The 18,608-nt window shown below is 56.8% G+C and overlaps 1 protein-coding gene across 2 annotated transcripts in view; it reads right to left on the reverse strand.

The window, feature by feature from the left end:
- COL5A1 (collagen type V alpha 1 chain) overlaps positions 1 to 18,608 on the reverse strand; it is a 150,506-nt gene that overhangs the window by 35,530 nt on the left and 96,368 nt on the right. For both annotated transcript variants that reach the window (XM_077851271.1, XM_077851270.1), the window contains exons 28-38: positions 16,835 to 16,879; positions 15,081 to 15,134; positions 12,655 to 12,762; positions 12,139 to 12,192; positions 10,156 to 10,209; positions 5,847 to 5,891; positions 5,668 to 5,721; positions 4,556 to 4,600; positions 4,024 to 4,077; positions 3,074 to 3,127; positions 523 to 576 (exon numbers count right to left, since the gene is read on the reverse strand). In XM_077851271.1, the coding sequence (XP_077707397.1) occupies positions 523 to 576; positions 3,074 to 3,127; positions 4,024 to 4,077; positions 4,556 to 4,600; positions 5,668 to 5,721; positions 5,847 to 5,891; positions 10,156 to 10,209; positions 12,139 to 12,192; positions 12,655 to 12,762; positions 15,081 to 15,134; positions 16,835 to 16,879 (621 nt within the window). The remainder of the gene's footprint in view (positions 1 to 522; positions 577 to 3,073; positions 3,128 to 4,023; positions 4,078 to 4,555; positions 4,601 to 5,667; positions 5,722 to 5,846; positions 5,892 to 10,155; positions 10,210 to 12,138; positions 12,193 to 12,654; positions 12,763 to 15,080; positions 15,135 to 16,834; positions 16,880 to 18,608) is intronic.

An 18,608-nucleotide genomic window follows, 5' to 3' on the forward strand; every position in this document is an offset into this window, starting at 1 on the left:
AGGATGTAACGTGGAGCCACATGCAGGGAAGGTGGCCAGATCGCCACCTGAGAGGTGGGCAGTGTGCCCACATTGCCTGCAGTCCAGGCCACAGCGGGTCAATATCTTATTTACCACTACATTAGGTGCAAGCTTGCTGCCCGGTTTTGCTGCTCAAAGCCACGAGTCTGCTCTGCAGAAAAGCAGGGGCCGGCCCTGACCAGAGCCCAGGGCAGGAGGGCAGGAGGGCAGGGAGGAACAGGTATGGCGGGGCCCTGCCCAGGAAGCCCTCCCCAACTGCCCAGGGGCCGTGTTGGTTCTGCCTGCTTGGTGCTCGCTGATGGTTCAACAGACGGTTCCCCCGTGCCCCCATCTGGCTCCCCATGCAAAGCTCAGCTCTGAATGTCAACAAGCTTGTGGGGCTCAGGATTCTCTGTGAGTTACACCTGCACTTTCCCAATCCTGGGGCCCCTTCCTCCCATTCCTGCGTGGGCACACAACACCAACTGCCAGTGAAACACGGAGGGGCGGGGTGCCACTCACCTGAGGGCCGACAACGCCTGGAGGTCCCGGGGGGCCGGTCTTGCCTTGGAACCCCTGCGGAGAGAGTCAGCGCCTGAGGTGGCCGGGTGGCTCCCATCAGAAGCCTTGCACCCCAACCGCCCGCCACGTCCCCGAATAAATTGCACACGCTCCCGACTTCACTCCAGAGGGCCCAGCTCTCCTGCTCTGTTTGTGCATTAATTTCATGAAGATAATGAAGCCAGACAAGTTAGCTTCACTAGCTGGTTTCCGCCGCCGTGTTTTTGTGCTGAGAAATATATTTTAAAACCGTTAATCTTTATAATGTCACTAAGTGTTCATTTTCCCAGCAGACTCGGTGCCATTTCTCAGCCTCCGGAAGCTCGACTCGGGAGCTACCTCTGGGCTGTTTCTCATTAGCGGCTCTGTGAGACGGTCCCGCGTGTGTCGCTAACGCCTCTGCTGCGTGACAGGTGACCTCACCAGCCCCTGGGCATCTGTGGAAATCAGGAAACAGCGGGGGCTTGCTGCTTCCATGATTTGGCAGCGTGAGCGTGCCCTGAGCCTGATTCCACAGCAATTTCTCCCTCTGCCCTGCCCACTGCTCGTGGGCAACGGCCCTGCCTTCACTGTGGATGCTGGCCACGCTACACACGCTTCCTTCAAGGAGAAAGTGGACTGCGAAGAGGAAGGCTTCATTTCTGGGCGCATCTACAGAGCACAGCATATACCAAGGAGAGGCTATCTGCAGGTGCCATGCAACACTGGCGGAGATGTGCAGGTGTGACGCCCAGGAAGCTATTAGCAGAAGTTGTAAGCCCCAGCGAGACCCAGGAGACAAGCAGACTGGCTCACGTGGCTGATAGGCAAGGGCGGTTCCCTGCCACCCCGTGAGGACAGCCACCATGCTGGCATCTGAAACTTCATGCTTAGCCGCTGGACCATGCAAATGCATGGCAGATTCAGCATCCCTGCAAATTCTCAGAGGGCTCTTCTCTTTTGGCCCGGGGGAGTTGCATGCAATGCATGGAAATGGCCATTTTTTCAAGTAGAATTAATTAAAGGCAGCATCTTACAGGGTCAGAAACAAGGGGTGGTGGACAGGTCGAGGGCACCTCTGTTTGGTGGGCCATGGCGGAAGTGCCCAAGGGGAGCAGGAGCTGGTGTGTAACGCAAGGAGGGCCTCTCCGTCTGCCTCGGGGGTAGGACCATTGCTGCTGGCTCAGGATGGAATCAGATTTGAACCCCTTGCCCAGAAATGGACTTTGGGCTCACATCTAGAAGTATCAGCCTCTCATGTATCCACTTCTTATTAAAGAGCAAGGTCAACACCTGACAAAAGACCTCTCTGGAGGATGTGTCTGGACGCCCCACATTGGAGACCTCTGTCCTGGCCGGTCTGGGGACGGGATGTTCCTGTGTCCGTGAGGGCAGCCAGGCCCGGCACAGGTAGCTGGAAAGTCCCTGTACTCTGTTTCCAGCAAAGACAAGGAGCTTAATCATTCTACCAGCCTCTCTTTGGGAGAAGTCAGAGGGAGAAAAGCACACACTTGGCAAAACCTTCTATCTTGTCTCCTCCTCAGAACAGCATTAGAGAAACATATGCGAAAGCTCAGATGAAAGGTTTTAATTTTTTCTATAAACAAAAGAACAGGGTAATCTGCATTTATCAGCCAGCATGCGCCAAGCAGCAGAACACCGGGAAGGTATAATTAAAAGAGGTTTCATCACAATGAACCGGAGGGACAAAGGGAAATTTTTTTTTTTTTTTTTTAGAGCAAGTACTGAGATGTTAAATCTGGCATTCAAGGTCTCATTGGTCACAGGGCCCCCATTTGCTGTGACTGTCTTTCAGAGATCCGTGACCATAAAAATACTGGCTGCAGGGCCAAAGGGGCCTCCCAGCAACCTCTACCATCCATCTGGCGACAAAAGGGCCCTACCTGTCTGAACCTGGGGGCCTCAAGGTCACAGGTGTACCTCGCCATGCCCCCCCCACCAAGGTCACAGGTCTACCCTCCATGCCTCCCTACCAAGGTCACAGGTGTACCTCACCACAACCCCCTCCCAGGACATGCCTGCAGTAGACGCAGTGCACTGGTTCAAATCCCAAATGGTGCTCATGACCAGGAACTGATCTTACTTCTGAAAAATGCTTTTTGTCCCAACTGAAAACACCGAGATCTTTAACGCTCAGATACCACCTGCTCTGGGCTCTTCTAAAGGGAAGGAGAAGGTGGGCAGTGGGTGTGGGGCAGCAATCTGCTGATGGAGAACATAGCTGCAAGCCCACCTGCCTCCTTGAAGGGCCCCCCTGCCCAGCCCTTGCCATCAACCCGAGGCCAGAAGTGCCCAAAGCGACGAGGCTATGACCAGTACAAGCCCGAGGCCCTCCTGCAGCTTCACAGCAGGACACAGCCCTTCCTGCTCCCTTCCCATCTGAATGCGTGCAGCTCCCACACTCAGGAGGATTTTCCTGAGGAAGAGGAGGCAGTGCCCACATGTGGGGCTGCAGGAGAGGTCGCCAGCCTGTGTCCCCTTGTCCCCCTGTCCCTGCACTGCCAGTACTCACGGTCTCTCCTCTCTGTCCAGGGTGTCCTGGGAGCCCGTCCTTGCCTGGAGGGCCCTGAAGAAAGAGGCAAAGGAAGAAGTTTCAGTGGGTTCTGAGAAGCACGCACCTTTGGGATTTAATGCCAGCTTGGGGTGGGGGGGCAGGTGACTGCTACTTCATTTCACAGAAAATTTCTGCAACAGTCATGGTTTGTCACAGCACCTGTGTGTCACCTCTTGAACCTGCACAGCCTTCCTGAGGGCCACGCTTCACCGCCCGGGGGGGGATACTGAGGCAGGCAGCATGGGGACCCAGGGCTGTCCTGTCCTGATTGCTGACCGCCAGGGAGATATGGCACCTGTTCTGAATCCAGTTGTGTCCCCAAAACACAGGTTCAAGTCCTAACCCCCTGCACCTGTGAAGGTGACGTCACTTGGGACACTGGGGCTTTGCCGATGTCATCAAGACAAGGTCATACTGCACTGGAGTGGGCCCTAATCCAGTGACACATGGCCCCATAACAAGACAGAGGTTTGAAGACCCAGAGGAGCCCAGAGAGGAGGTGGCCACGTGAGGGTGGAGGCCAGATGGAGAGAAGAGAGCACAAGCCATGGACGGCTAGCAAGCCCGGGGGCCAGGAGAGAGCAGGAGACAGTTTCTCCTGAAGCCTCCGGAAGAGACCAGGCCTGCCAGCTCCCAGGTTTTGGACTTCTGGCCTCTAGAGGATGAGAGAACACATTTCTGCTGTTTTAAGTGACCAAGTCAGTGGTAACATAGCCCAGTGGCCCCAGGATGCTCACACTGGGCCCACCTAGGAGGCCACGTTGGTCTAAATGAGAGAGAGGTCCACGCTTCTGAAAAGCAGCTCTCTGCAGCCAGCTTCCCAGATGACACCCGCCTACTGGCCCACCGGGAGGGGCCTGCATGGAGCCCCCAGAATCCCCGCCTAACAAGGAAAACACATTACTTACAGGGGGGCCCTTGGGTCCAGGGAAACCGGTGGGTCCTTGGGGTCCGTTGGGTCCCTGGGAACAGAGATCAGCCCACTGAGCACAGACGTCCTTCCCCTTCCATGTAGGGGCCCAGCCGCCCCCCACCACTGGCCTCCCAAGTTGTTGGTTCTCTGAGCAAAATTTCTCTCTGCTCCCCTAGACCCTTTCTCCATCCATTCCAGTCCTATCCTTACCAACATGTAACAGGAGGTCAGGCGGGAAGCTCAGGGGGTCAGCAGGGGGCGGAGGGCTCACAGTTTCCCATGCATCCCAGCCATATCTGAGCCCCAAGACCAGGGCCACAGGGAGGGGCCGCTGATGTCAACAGGCAGGAGACGTGACACCCAGTGACAGCTACCACTGACCCATGTTCAAGTCAGGGAAACCCTCTCCTCCAGCAGAGTCAAAGGCATGACTCCCTTTCCCCAGCCGCCTCCAGGAAGAAAGGGACAGGGACATTTAAGGCAAGCCCAGAGATGCTCGCGGTGGGCCCTGCGATCACAACGCTCACCCGTTCACCCGGAGGGCCTGCTGGGCCATCGCCTCCGGAGTTGCCCTAGGGAGGGACGGAAAGAGCAAGAAGAGCTTTATGATTATCCATATTAGTACCGCTTGTGGTAGAAAGACTCCAGCCCATGGCTTTGCTGGGACTTCAGAGCCACGTATGGCACACATGCACCTGTGTGGTCACCCGGATTCTCTGGAGAGCAGAGAGCACCAGCCACGATCCCTGCTCCCAAAGGCCACCTGTCCTCTCCTCTTCACACACGTCAGACACTGAGCTGCTGTTTACAGGGCTGTGACATTTCCCCGAGGACAGTCCCCTGCAGGGGACAAAGTCTGTGCTGCCACCAAGAAATGTATCGGACACTCACATGGAGACAGGACACGGGCCTCTGTCCCCGGGCCCCCACAGCTGTGACAGCGGCTGCCCCATGGCACTAGTGGCTCTAGTAGGACAGTTAAGTCCGTGTCCGGGAATGTGACGCACCCCGGCGTTCATCGTGGACAAATGTATCGTGGCCTCTGGTGTGCACACACCGGTAGCCTGGGGGCAGGCCAGCTCTGCACCCCAGCCAATCAGCAAGACCCACGTCCTTGGAGGGGATGCATTTGGGAATGGTGACCCGATAGGACAGGGCAGGCCACACGGATAATCAGGGTAGTTGGTGGCCGTGCCTCTTGGCAGGAGGGAGTGATGTAGGAGGCAGGCTCAGGCTCTCCCTTAAGGCAGGAAGGACTTTCTTTTGATTTCTGGCAAAGATCTCTCTATAACTTAAAACCCTTTTCAAGAAAAGAAATAGGACGTGCCCACCAGAATTAGATGGTGAGTACCCAGATGGTTTGGCATTTGTGCACAGGCCGAAGGGCCCAGCCTCCGGAGACCTCAGGGCCGCTGTCTCAGAGGTTCCAGTAGGGTTGGCCCTTTCTGCCTCTGCTCTCGGGGCCAAGGCACAGGGTTTGATGCAACCTGACCGTCTGAGGGCTGCTGAGCCAGCTCCTTCTTAAATACCCTCAAGCAAAAGTCCTTTTTGTTTGTTTCTCCAAATGCAAAGGCCACGTGTCACCCGCAGGTACACGATATGTGGGTAGGCAGCACCACAAAATACACCAAAAACCTACCTTGGGGCCAGGCTTCCCAGTGATGCCCCGGGGGCCTCGTTCACCCCGCGGACCCTGCAGGGGAAAGACAGAGGAAAGGTGAGCTCTGATCGTCCCCGCCCTGGGGACCTCCCGCCCCCTCCCACCGAGTGTGCTCCCCACAATGTGTTCCCGCTTCTGGAAGCCCAGAGGGTGGTTACCGTTGGGCCTCGTTGCCCCCGTGGTCCCGGCTTCCCAGGCGTGCCCTAGAACCAGAGAGGAAGGGGCTGGTCAGTCCCTCAAGACACCTGCCGCGGCCTGGGTGGCTTATGGGGAGAGCGCTCAAAGACAGGGGCGGGGAAGGCCCGCTGCCCTTATCTTGGCTTCCACGGGAGATTTTTCAGGCTGAGAGACTTCACCGCACATTCAACACCCACAGCTTTGTATTCCTACACAGGCCTGTAGAAATCCAATTTTCTTCCTGCAGTCTGATGGATGTTTACCACCATTATCCGGTTTCCTATCTGGTTTCCTTTCTGCAAGCATCGGCACCCCACCCCATCCCCCCTCTCTCTCCCAGAGGCGGGGGTGGTGGTGGGGGGGGTAGCGAGTGGGTCATTATTGCAAGAGAAGAAAAGAACGTCAACCCCTTTCATACATAATTTACTTTTGCTACAGTTAAGAATATTAGCCATTAAATTTTCAACAGGCTCCGCAGACAAGCAAACTTGCAACTCGATATATAAATCATATACCCAAAGCCATTTGCTTCTCTTCTAATAGAATTTGGACTCCTTTTTCTTGTTGTCGTTGTTTTGCATTTTCCAAACCACGGAAAACAGATGCTATGCGTGGTTTTTTTCCTCTGAAGCAAAGCTCTGAGAGCTGGTAAATGCAGTTTACCTAAGGCATGGGGAAGCAGTGGGCTGAACGCCACCCCAGTGTCCCCATGCCTCTCGACCGATTTTCCAGAATTTTATGACAGTTTCTCACGATAAAGCCCAAGACAGGGCTGTGTCGCTAAAGGCCACCTGATACGCTGCCTCTCACCATCTTTCACTTGTTTGCTGCCAGAATCAAAACGGCTTTTCTGCAGCCTCTCATCTTGAAATGAATTTAATAAAACAGCGTATGATGATGAGATAATTATGTTGCCTTGTAACAATGCACTCTGGCTTCCCTGCTTTAATTATACGGCAATATCCTTTGGCTTCAAATAAATATTTGCATACAAAAATTAATAAAGCATTTGCTTTCTTCCAATGGTAGCCTCTCACCAGCGTCGACGCCAGGGCTGGGTACCGGCTGCTTCTTGGCATTTGTGGGTGCACACAGGTGCATGCCTCCGCACCCCAGCCTCCACCCAAACCCCTGCCCTTGGTCCCTGGCCCGCTGTCTTCCCACAGAGACTACCCACCCTGGCACAGACAGCAGGAGAATCCCCGCCGTGGTCCACTGGGGCCTCCCAGGTCCTCTTTGGAATCTGACCCAAGCCAAGAGGCATGGACGCTGCTGCAGAGATGGTGCCCCCTACCCCTCCACAGTCCCCTCGACAGCTCGCCTATGAGCACTTGTCCTCACATCCCCATGGGGGAGGCACACACTCCAGCCGAGAAGCCAAACGCAAGTGGCGTCTCAGGACTCCTAGTCCCCCTCAGCCACCAGCCCCTTGGGGCCACCCTCCTGGTCAGCGGATGGCTCAGGATAGGCGAGGAGCAGGCTCCACCCACACCAGGAACTTCTGCTTCTCACCACCCTTCCCAAGATTCTCATCTAAATCTGGATGACCTCCATTTGAAACCCTCGGGGAGGACGTTTCAAACGCACCAAGCGCCAGTCTGTCAAGTGGCATCGTGCTCCACAGGGGTGGGGGGGGTGGCTCTGATCCCAGGACCCCACCCCTGCTCGCCTCCACCACCTGCACATCCTCTCGCCCCTGGGATGGCTCCTGGCCCTACCCCCACTCTGCCCCCCACTCAGGCCTCGGTCGTTCCTCCCGGGCACCTGTCCCTGACCCCTACCTCCCTCTGCAGTTACCCACCCCCCCGCCCCCCTGCTTTTTCTCCTAGCACACACCACCCTCAGATTTGCTCACTGCCCCTGCCTCCGAAGGCAAGTTCCATGAGGGCGGGGATCTGGGCTTCTCTTGCTGTGTCCTCAGGGCCCCAAGAGCATCCAGGACATGGGGACTGAGGTGGTGCTCAATTATTGCTGTTTGAACAGATGGATGGACAGACGCTGTGACAGGATGCTGAGAACAACCCCACAAGCTGGTTTAGAAGAGGCGGCGAGCCAGCCGGACTGCCACCATCACTGCAGGGGTGAAAAGCACTGGGCGCAGGGAAGGTCACTGTTGCTGGGAGACAATCCCTCCTCCTTCCTTCCTGGGGAAGGTTCCAGAACACAGACATCTCTCTCAGGAGGGGAGCCAGGCAGACGTGTGTAATCGGGGTTCCTCTCCCGTGTGGGGACAGGGGTCCTCAGTCTCCCGTGGGCACCGGGGCGTGGGAAGCCCAGGAGCCAAGCGGTGATTGGTCCACGTGCATGTAACACAGCAGCAGTCCGCTGCTTGGCTCATGTGCAGGGCCATCTCGGACACTTCCCAGGGACACACTTCACCATGTTCCTGCAGATTCTCCGCTTGGGTCTCAGGAGCAGCACAGGGACTCTTTCTCTCCCACAAGGAGTGGACGTGCTCACCAGTCCTTTTTGGCCCTTGCCAAAGCCATTCCCTTTTGTATAAGTGGACATCTTTGTCATTGGCCCCACACCCACCGAGGTGGCTGCCACATGCAAGCTAGGAAATCCCTGGAAATTCGTGGCGTAGATGGTTTCCTCGGGGTGTCCATGCTTCAGAGCCTGGGAACCACAAGCCCTAGCCCACAAGAGCAAACCCTTGGCCCCACACTGCCCCGCTCTCCAACCACCTGTGTTTCCTCTGTGTCCCCGGTGACCCATGGCACTGATACACATGGACGATGGCCCACCGGGGCTCAGAGTGGAGGAGGGGACCAGGCACCTGTCCGGCCTTCTGAGCTCAGGGGTGGGAGGCTGAGCAGCTCAAGGGGCAGGGTGAGGGTAATGGGGCTTGGACCAGAGTGTGGCCCTAGGGTGCTGGCAGGACTTGTAGTCAAATCATAAGACCAAACTCTCTGAATGTCATGACCCCTCCTGAACAGTCTCACGGCAGGGTGGTGTCAAAGGTTATGAGGCCTCCACCAACACCGGAGCCATCCCCTCGCCACCCCACACTTCCCGGGCCCCAGACCACACTTCACCGTGGCCTCTATATTCTAGAACACAGCCTTCCCTAAAGACATCCATCAGACTCTCCCTGGAAGGAAGAACCAGATAGACAGGTAAGTAGGTAGGTGGGTGGGTAGATGACGGATACACGGATGGTGACAGTGATAGACGGGCAAGAGACACACGCAGAGACACACGCACAGATGTAGACACAGACAGGATATATGTGGAGTTAACAGGCAGAGAGCCAGCTCCAGACCCAGATCCAGATGATAATCCTGTCCCTGTGTTCACACGTCTGCTCGTACTGAGAGTGGCCCCCCTGGGCACAAACGTTTGCTCACACGGGTTTGGTGGCTAGAAGTCTCTGTTTTCAGGAGAGCTCATGGTCTCTGCTCAGACATGGTAAGGACACTTTGGAGCAGGTGATCTGATGGGGTACAGCCCCCACCTGTGCTAGGAGCTCCAGCATGGGGCTCAGGGCAGCGGGCTGGGCCTGGCATAGCACACGCGGAGGCTGCAGTTCTTCGGAAGCCTGGTGTGCCCAACAAGGCATGCCCTGTACATATCTCACAGACCAGCCCCTGTGTCCCCACATGCCTGTGGACACCCAGCTCAGAGCTGCAGGACCAAGATGACCCCCGTGTCCCTCAGGGGGCAGTGCTCTGGCAGCACTATGTCATCTTCCTGCCAGAAGACCTGGCCACCAGGGAGTCAAGATGCTGCAGGGGGCATGGCTTCCCCAGCCCAGCCCCCCAGAATGTGGAAGTTCATGGTGATGACAGAGGGAACCACTGTGCACTGCACCAGGCAGGTGCGCCGTGACTATGGCAGCTGGGCAGTAACAGGGCAGAGGGGCTTCCTGAATTCACACCCACGGGGCAGGTGACATACAAAGTAGAAGAAAGCTCCTTTTCCCCCTTCCTTTCCTTTTAAACTTAGCCTGGAGGAAGAGTCAGTTGGGTTGAAAGGGAAGAATCTGGGTTTCACTAATGACCTGAGGAGCTGTCGGGGTCGTGCGTGGTGTTTATTAGAATTCTCTACCCACCCCCCACATGTTTTCCTCTCCTGCTCCTGCCCTTCCTGCCCCCACCTCACCCAGCCCCATGTGTGGGAAGAGTCTCCCGTGCTTAGAGTCCAAGCCCCTGACCTAAAGGTCAGCTGTCTGGAAGGCAGTTTTGGCAGCAAAGTGGGTGAGAATAAACAAGACATACTAGAAAGTATACCCTTTAAATACCAAGGCAGCAGAACAAGCCACCTGACAAGGGGCCAGGCAATCCTTACCCTGCCACCTTTCTCTCCGTTGGCACCAGGAAAGCCAGGAAATCCAATAGAACCCTGAAAGAGAGAAAATTAATGAAGAAGCATGAGAGCTGGGCCAGGGGATGAGCTATGCTGCATGTGCCAGCTGCATGTTCCAGTACACAGCCTGAGACACAAACTACCCACCCCTAACACACCCATCCACCCCCCCACACACTTAGATGTTCACGCATCCATCCATCCACCCCTCCACCCATCCATCCAACTATCCACCAACCTATCTACCCATATATACATCACCCACCCATCCACTCATCCATTCATCCCTCCACTGATCCGTCCACCCACCCATCATCATCACCCACCCACTCAATAAATATTTCCTGAACATCTCATAGACTCCAAATCTAAAAACCAAAGCTGTCTTAACCATGCTTCTCCTTTCTCCCTTTCTCCACACCCATGTCTTCATAACGCTAGTATTTGGGAAGAACAGGGTGCATAGAGATGAACTGGAGATGATGTGCAAATCTCGCATTTATGATATTTGTTTACCGTGCCTTGTTGTCATGTTTTGTTATCTTCCCAGAACACCTCTAAATAAAGCATGGCAACTTGTAAAATCGGAAATCAATGCAAATTAGTGCAGACTGTAGCAACTAACAGCTAGTTCATTCTAGAAACCTACAAGGTGCATATAGACAAAAGATGAACTCACGACTTTGTTGTGGTGAATATCCAGACACCTCCTAGGTGAGTTGTAAGGTGCCCCCTGGCCCCCCCACATACTCAGGAGGTGGTGACTACTGTCAATGGGCCTCTACCTTCCATGTGGCTTAAAATCCTGACCTGAACATGTGCTTAGAACATTAAAGGCTCACAAATTTCCCAGCCTTGCATTTCTCACAGGGGCCTAGCATGGCCCACCCGGCCCTATGCCCACCCGCAAATCGGGGCAGGAGACTGTGCCGAAGACCCCTGGTTTCAGGTCCCACAGCGCTCAGTGTGGGAGCTGGGTAACAGGGCTGCATCCAGGCGCTCCCAAGGACTTTCAAAATGTCCAGGCAAGCTTCGAAGTTCTACCCTTGCCTTCCAAGGACGCTGCCTGAACTTGATCCACACATACCCCCAAACTTCTCTTCTCTCTGCCCCACCCCCCAGGAGACATGCACTTCAGGAGAGAAGATCCATCAACCCGTCTTTCTCCAAGATGCCGTGGGCACATCACAGCCACGTTCGGCGTGCCACTGCTGGACATGAAACACACTCCCGTTTCACGCCACCTGCCCTCCTTGCACACAGGGCGAGGGTCCAGGCCCTAGGGGTGGATATTAGCATTCCACGGGAAGGGCTGCTATTTCCTTAGCCAGGATGGGAATACCCTGTAGTGCAGCCAGCCCACAGGGCCCGTCCCGTTAATAAGACTGAGCCTGGGAGTCTGGAGAGTGCTGAGGCTGGGGAGGCAGGAGAGATGGGAGAGACAGGAGCTCTCTTCCACCACTAATTATGTCTCTAGTGCAGGCGGCTGGGTATTTTTTAAGGAAGAGCCATGAATAATAAAAGGTGAGATTTGAAAAAAAATAATGTCTTAAATGCTTTCCAAAGCCTCGAGGAGCTGTTTCACTTAAGGCAGAACATGATATCATATAAGGAAGGTTTCATCTCTCTTTTAGGCTCAGTTATGAGCAAATAACTTTCAAATCCCCAGGGTGAAGCACCAGAGGTGAGCGAGGCTTCTCGGGTCCTCCGTGTGGAGAAAGTAGCGGGCGCAGGTGCCAGGGACCACTCGCGCAGCCCTGGGCTCAGCCTGGCTTTGCCGCATTCTCTGAAAGGCTCCACTAACTGTGCTGGCACCTCCTTCCAACTCAGCCGGACTAAGGCAGAAGGCTGTGAGCAGGGCAGAATGTGGGGGAGACACAGCAGCACCCCCAGAGTCGGTTAGAGGGGCAGGGAGGGCAGGAGCCTCGAGGGGGTCTCCGAACACCGGCCATGCTCATAAATTACCTTGGGCCCTTGTCTTCCTGGGTAACCTGGTAATCCTGGCACTCCGAGCTTTCCCTGGTGAAAAAGTAGTAGTTGTGTCAGGGTTAGGGTTAGGGTTAGGGCTAGGGTTAGGGTTAGGGTTAAGGTTAGGGCTAGGGTTAGGGGCAAGACAGAGAGGACATCTTGGGCACTCCGAGAGCCCAGGGCGGAGGTGAAGGGCAGGGCAGGTGTAAGGACTTTTGCCATGGTTGCCGGGGCTCAGACCCCACGCTGGGAAAGCCTAGGAAGGCACTCCCCCAGGAAGCTGGCCAAGTGCTCTGAATGACCCAGCTTAGAACAAGAAAAGGATCGACCTGTCAACAGACAATCTCCCTGGGACGGTTGGTAGGGTGCCAGGGGAGCACATGGGACAGGACCTGCATCAGACCTCCCCCATCCCCAACTGGGGGTCTCAGCCTCACTGAGTCACCAGCTGGACATCCAAGGTCATTGGAAGGTCTGTCCCTGAGAGGTGGTGGAGCTTCCCGTGTCACATACCTTCTCCCCAGGGGGTCCCAGAGGACCAGGGTCGCCATTCGGACCTCCACGACCCTTAGGGCCTTCGGGGCCGTCCTCTCCTCGAGGACCAGGGGGGCCGATCTCCCCCTGCAAGTCAGAAAAAAGAAGGTGAGGGCAGACTCCCAGGCTCACTCCCCCCCACATGACACTCACGGCTGTTCTGTGCCTAAGAGTCCATGTCCCAGGTAAGATCTCGCGGTAGGAGCCACTCAGATGGCTCGGCCCACCAGGTGGCCTCAAGCAGATGGAACCCGCTTGGGTCAGACTAGAGCAAAGCATGGTGCAGCAAGCTATAGGGCTCTGCTGAACGGCTTCCCCATCCCTCTGCACAGAGGTGGGTGGCTCTTCCAGGTACCTTCTCCAAATGAGTCTCTTTTGGCTGAGATAACTGGTTAACACTGGTTTGCACTGGTTGCTCTGAATTGCTACTTTCCCAAATACAGCAGAACAGCTCATGCACAGGGAGATGCTTTTTCCCTTGAAACCCCAAGAGGCATAGGAATGGACCACAGCCCCTGGCTGGGCATCTATCTGGGCATGGCTGGCACACAGGGGACCACAGACGTGTCCCACAAATGGCAGGGTCCCAAACACGGCCCCATCCAACTCCCCATCATACGAATGGGGAGGCCTGGGCCCAAGCCCAAGGGGCTGGGGGTTGCCGACGTCAACACAGCATGCCAGCCCAGCATCTGAGCGCCCACCTCTCTGCCCACTGCTGAGTGTCCTCTGGTCTCTGGCTTCCAGGAGCAGCTGCGGGACAGCTGTGCCACCCACCACAAAAATGCTCAGCACACAGAGAGAGACCAATAACTTCCTTATTTGTAAGGTCCAATGTGTCTGTCTGGAGGACCAAATCCTTGGTCCCTAAGAAGCACTTTTTCTCAATCAACAAAAGTATCTTTCACATGTTGGCTGACCACTAGAAAGTACCAGTGCTGGGCAGAAATTTCTCTCTGGGGGAAATTAAGACCGATGACACCAGCTCCCTGGTGAAGGAGGCACCTGGCTCCCACTGCCACCCTCACCTAATTCCAACAGCAGCCTGTCCCCAGGAGCCTGGCATGTGACTGCCAAACGTCTTTTGTGCGATCTCCTCTGAAAAAGCATCCTCGTAATAGGGACCCCAAATGCAGGTACCGCATTGTCAGAGGCATAATAAAAAGGACTTTTCACCAGCCAAACGGAGAAGCCCTTCAGATGTGGGAGTGGGAGTCTTGTCACCATGGAGAAAGTTCTAGAACGGCTGCGTTTAGCAGGAATATAACTGGGACATTACTGTGAAATGAATCTCTCTCTTTTATTCCTCCTCCTTTGATAGAAGCCAAGATTGCTTCTGCCTTTTTAGTTTGGGACACAGCGCCAAGCGTGTGGGGCTCTCTGGCTCTGGCGTGTTCTGAAAAGGCACCTGCAGGCCCGCCTTGTCAGGGCATAATTACAGTGGCCGCGTGACAGCCTTGCCGGCTGACAGCTGACCGTCCAGGTGTGCATCCAGCTGCTGCTGTGGCCATACCCACCAGGCGGCACAGGCACCTCACTCCCTCTTGCTCAGGCCGGGGCTCGCTCAGAAGTTTTGGGGGGGAGCTTCAAAGTGCCCGCACCACTGTGGCAGCAGGCCCAGAACCCAGACGCTTCCTCCAGCATCATCTGCATCACCCTCTCCTCAATTAGATGAAAACACAGCCAGCAGCTTTCTGTCAGGCACCTGCCATGTAAGCCCCCACCTCCCCCAGCACTGACCCACTTCCTCTCCGGCTGAGGTGAATTATTCATTAAAAACAACTGGTTTGTTGCAGATTCCGATAGCCCAGGATGAGGCTACGGAACACAGGAGCTGCTTGGGGCCCTAAAAATATGTAAGAATGCTTGGTGGGCGGACATGCCATGGGGGTGGGCAGGGACCCCCCCCTCCCTGGTCAGAGGGCTCGTCTGCAGCCCCTTCCCGCCTATCCCCCTGCAATGCTCCCATCCATCTGAGCCAAATGAACTGCTCTGCTAAGGTGTCACTGGAACAGGACAAGTCTCCACTGTCCCCGGTGCAGGTGAGGGCATGGGGCAGAGGGGCCAGGTGACCACAGTGACCCTGGTAACTGGGGGTGAACACCAGAGGAGAGCCCTGCGGCTCTGAGCCAGGCCTCTGGCTGATATGCAGAGCCAGGCCTCTGGCTCCCAGCTGTCCCTGCCTGTAGGCCAGGAGCCCCCACAGAGGGGTCACCTCTGTTAGGAGAAGCTGTTCTGTGGCTCCAAACACTCCAGCCTTCACCCCTGCTCGGCACCTCCATGGGTCCCTTGCTACAGCCCCTCCTCTAGCCCCGCCCCTCACTGGCCCCTCCCCTCAGCAGGCCCTGCCCTTGGCCCCCTACATCCTTCCAGCCCCCAGCCCCTGACACCCTTGAGACACTTACCCGATCACCCTTGATGCCCATGTCTCCTTTAAACCCAGGAAAACCATCTTCACCCTGAGGAGGGATGAGGGACGAGACAGTGCCTGGGCTGCATGAAGGAGCCTGCCTCTCGGATGGCTGGCCCCCCACACTCAGCACCCACCCCACCCCAATCCTGGCCCCGACATCCACCCTGGCCCCCAGCGCCCAGGTGCTTGGGCCACCACACAAGCTCTGGACGTGCCAGGTGAGGGTGTCCCTCATGAAGGGCATCCCCCTCACCCTTTGCAGTCAGCCTGGGGCTCAAGCTCAATCCCCACATCCTCAGCACCACCCGGTCCAGACATTGCTGGGGCCCAGTAACTGCTGACCAGTGAGCACAGGAGGGGGGACGTGGGGAAGACGCCCCACAGAAGCTGCAGGCCTTGGCTGGCCTGGTGGACAGGACCAGTGAGCTGTAGGGTAGGGAAGGGCCTGGGACCCAGGCAGTCCTGCTGCGGGGCCGGCCTGCAGTGAATACAGCCCTGCATCTTCTGGGCCATGGGACGTGTTCCTGTCATGTGCGAATTTGGAGATTCACAGATGTCAGTGGCCTGTTGTCCACTCCTGTCCCCACGGAGACACCCATAGGACCCTCAGGGAGTTGGCACAGGGCCACCTGGCTCACCCTTCACTCTCAGTGTCTGGATCTCATTGCCCTGAACATCCAGGCTGCCAGGAGCTCATACCCAGAGGGAGGCAGCTTTCTGGGGCAGGACGAGAAGCCTTACATCCCCAGGCTATGGGACTTGTCCATCCGCTGTTGTGTTAAGTGCCAGGGACGCCCCTACAGCAGCCTTAGAGTGCCAAGGCCCCAGGAGGCGGGTCCTCACCCCTCACCCCAGATCTGACTCAGGACAGTGCGGTGGCCCTCCTGGAGAAGAGGCCCTCCCTGTGCCACCCAGCCCATATTATCTCCAGTAGCCCTGTTTCTGGCTAAAGGTCAAAGTGACAAGTGGGGCACGCGGGGCTCTGGGTAGGCCCCTCTGACAGGCCGCAGGGCCTGGGTCCACAGGCCAGGAATGCAGGGAGATGGGACCGGCCAGTGGGGACATGGTCTGCCCTGCAGGGGGTGTGCTTGGCCCTGACCCCGATGGGCCTTGGTCCCCACACTTCTGAGGCCCCAGAACAAGGGTTCAGAGGTCTGCCTTGCTCTGGCCACTCTCCAGGGGGAACTGAGGCAGCACGTGTGTGTGTCCGCTCCTTCCACCTGGCAGCCAGCTGAGAGCAGAAGGGGCTGGGGGCTGAGCAAACACCATAGCATGGAGGGTCCAGCCTCCATGTCCTCCTTGTCCAGTGCAGCCACCTGAAGAGCCACCTCAGGAATGGCAGATGGCGCAGGAGGGACCCGTGCCCAGCTCCATGGTGACACCCTTCCCCTCTGCACCCAGCTCTGTGGCAGCTTGCAAGGTGGCCACCGGGGCTGGAGAGTGGGGCGTCCGCTGGCCTCTGCAGGTGAGTCACGGGCTGTGTGCTGGGCCAGAGCCTTGGCCTTGGGTGGGGGGCTCAAAGCTCCAGCCCCTCAGCCCCGCCAGGTGGGGCACCCACAGCGGGTCGTCATCCACCTCTTCTTCCTTTGGCAAACAGTCTGGGCCTTGGGGCGTGCCAAACCCCCCGACCTCAGAGGCCTCAGCAGCCTCCGCCGGGGCTAGCGCGTCACCAAGGGAGCCACCTGCCCTAACCCGGGCTGGGCTGCGTGCACTGGTCCACCGCCACATGATGGAAAGGACACTCACCTTTTCTCCCTTCGTGCCCTTCAGACCGCGGATGCCATCTGCCCCCTGTGCAAACACAGAGGGAAAGGAGTGAGTCAGAGCCTCCCCAGAGCTCTTGAAAGGAAAGGCCTAAGCCCCAAACGCCAAGGAGGGAAAGTGCTTGGCCGCCCCAACCCAGGCAAGCTCCCTTGTGCTCCCGGTCTCCAAGGAAGGGCTCCATCCTTGCACCCATGCAAGGCCCCCCAGGCCACCCTCTTCCAGAAACATCTGTCTCTCTGAGGTCTGGGGAGCAGGTGGGACGTGAGGCCTCAGCTTGGGCTCTGCAATCAGGCAGATTGGCTCAGGTCCCGGGTGCCCCTTGCCTCAGTATTCTCATTTGGAAAGTGGGGGTGAAAACAAGCATTACCCTGTTACTGCTAGTGGGAGGGGAACACCAGATAAGCCCCCCGGACAGTGCCCCAGCACAGAGTGGGTGCTCAATAGACAACAGCGATGTGCTGTCTGGCAATCGTCATTTTGTATTATTACGATAAATGATAACAGGTACAATCTCGTTATTTACCAGTTAATAACAATGATACTACCACCACCAATAGTCAGCTCAGGACATACCTCATCTCTGTGCCAATAAGAACTGAAAGGGAGGGACATGTCCCCTTCCCCCACCCCCTCCCCCAAGCCAGCACCTCACCCAGGCCAGGTAAAGCCCTCTGTGGAATGGAGTTAAGGGGCCACGACCTCAGCCCTCTGAGCAGGAAGCAGACACTGACTACCGACTCCCAGGGGCCAGCTGCCCACAGGACCCGAGACAGGCTGGGCCTCCCATCTCTGTTCCAGCTAAAGCTGCCAGCCTCCCGGGGACCCTCAGGCTGCCAACTGCCCTCTTGTGGCAAGATTTTGCACAGACTATGCAGTTTGAGCCTCTTTCCAGGGACCTAGGAGAGGGCCCTCAGAAAAGCTGGAGCTGGGACTGGCCCAGGCTGCACGGCCTCCCCTGAGGCACCTGCCACCCAGGTGGCCGGATACCTCAGGGCAGAGGGGAGGCCCTGTTGCCCTGAAATCGGCTCTGGCAACAGCTTCCTCCCTCTTCCCCTACCCACATCCTTCCAGACCTAATGTTCCCCCATTTTACCACCCAGTCAGAGGCTAGGGGACTGCAGGCCAGGAGACAAACAGGCCAGGTCTCTGAGCTGGGTCATTTTGTTGCAGGGGCTGCCCCACGTGGAGCAGAGGTATTGAGCAACATCTCTGACACCTGCCAGTTAGATGACCATAGGCTCACCACCACCCCCAACCCCTGCCAAATCGGGACAGTCAAAAATGTCTCCGGGTGTCCCCCAGGGGGCACGAATAGGCCCTGGTTGGTTCAGAACCCTGGACTGCAGCATCTGCTATGGCTGAAGTGGGCCAGCACGGAGGGACCAGAATGCATGGGGCCCAGAGAGGGACAGGGCTTTGTGCAGGTCCCAGAGACAACTTGTATTCAGGTTCTTTCGCCCACCTGCCCCTGCAGGCTCAGGAGGCAGTGGGTTCCACTGTGCAGCAGCCTAGCCCTCAGCAAGGACAGGAAAGCACACAGAGGGGTGCTGCCCCAGAAGGGAGGCAGGACCTGGTGGAGAAAAGCCAGGCCACCACCTGTCCGCCCCATGCTGTCACCTCCCCTGGGGGTCTGCTGCCCCCCCAGGCTGCGGACCCCGCTGACATTTTCAAAACCCCAGGGAATGAGAATCTATTTCTCCCATGAAAAGAGCATTGAGCTCTGCTTTTCCTCCCACTCTCCGCTTCCAAGTCTAAC

This window comes from Canis aureus, chromosome 16 (assembly GCF_053574225.1).
Source record: "Canis aureus isolate CA01 chromosome 16, VMU_Caureus_v.1.0, whole genome shotgun sequence".
Lineage (NCBI taxonomy): Eukaryota > Metazoa > Chordata > Mammalia > Carnivora > Canidae > Canis > Canis aureus.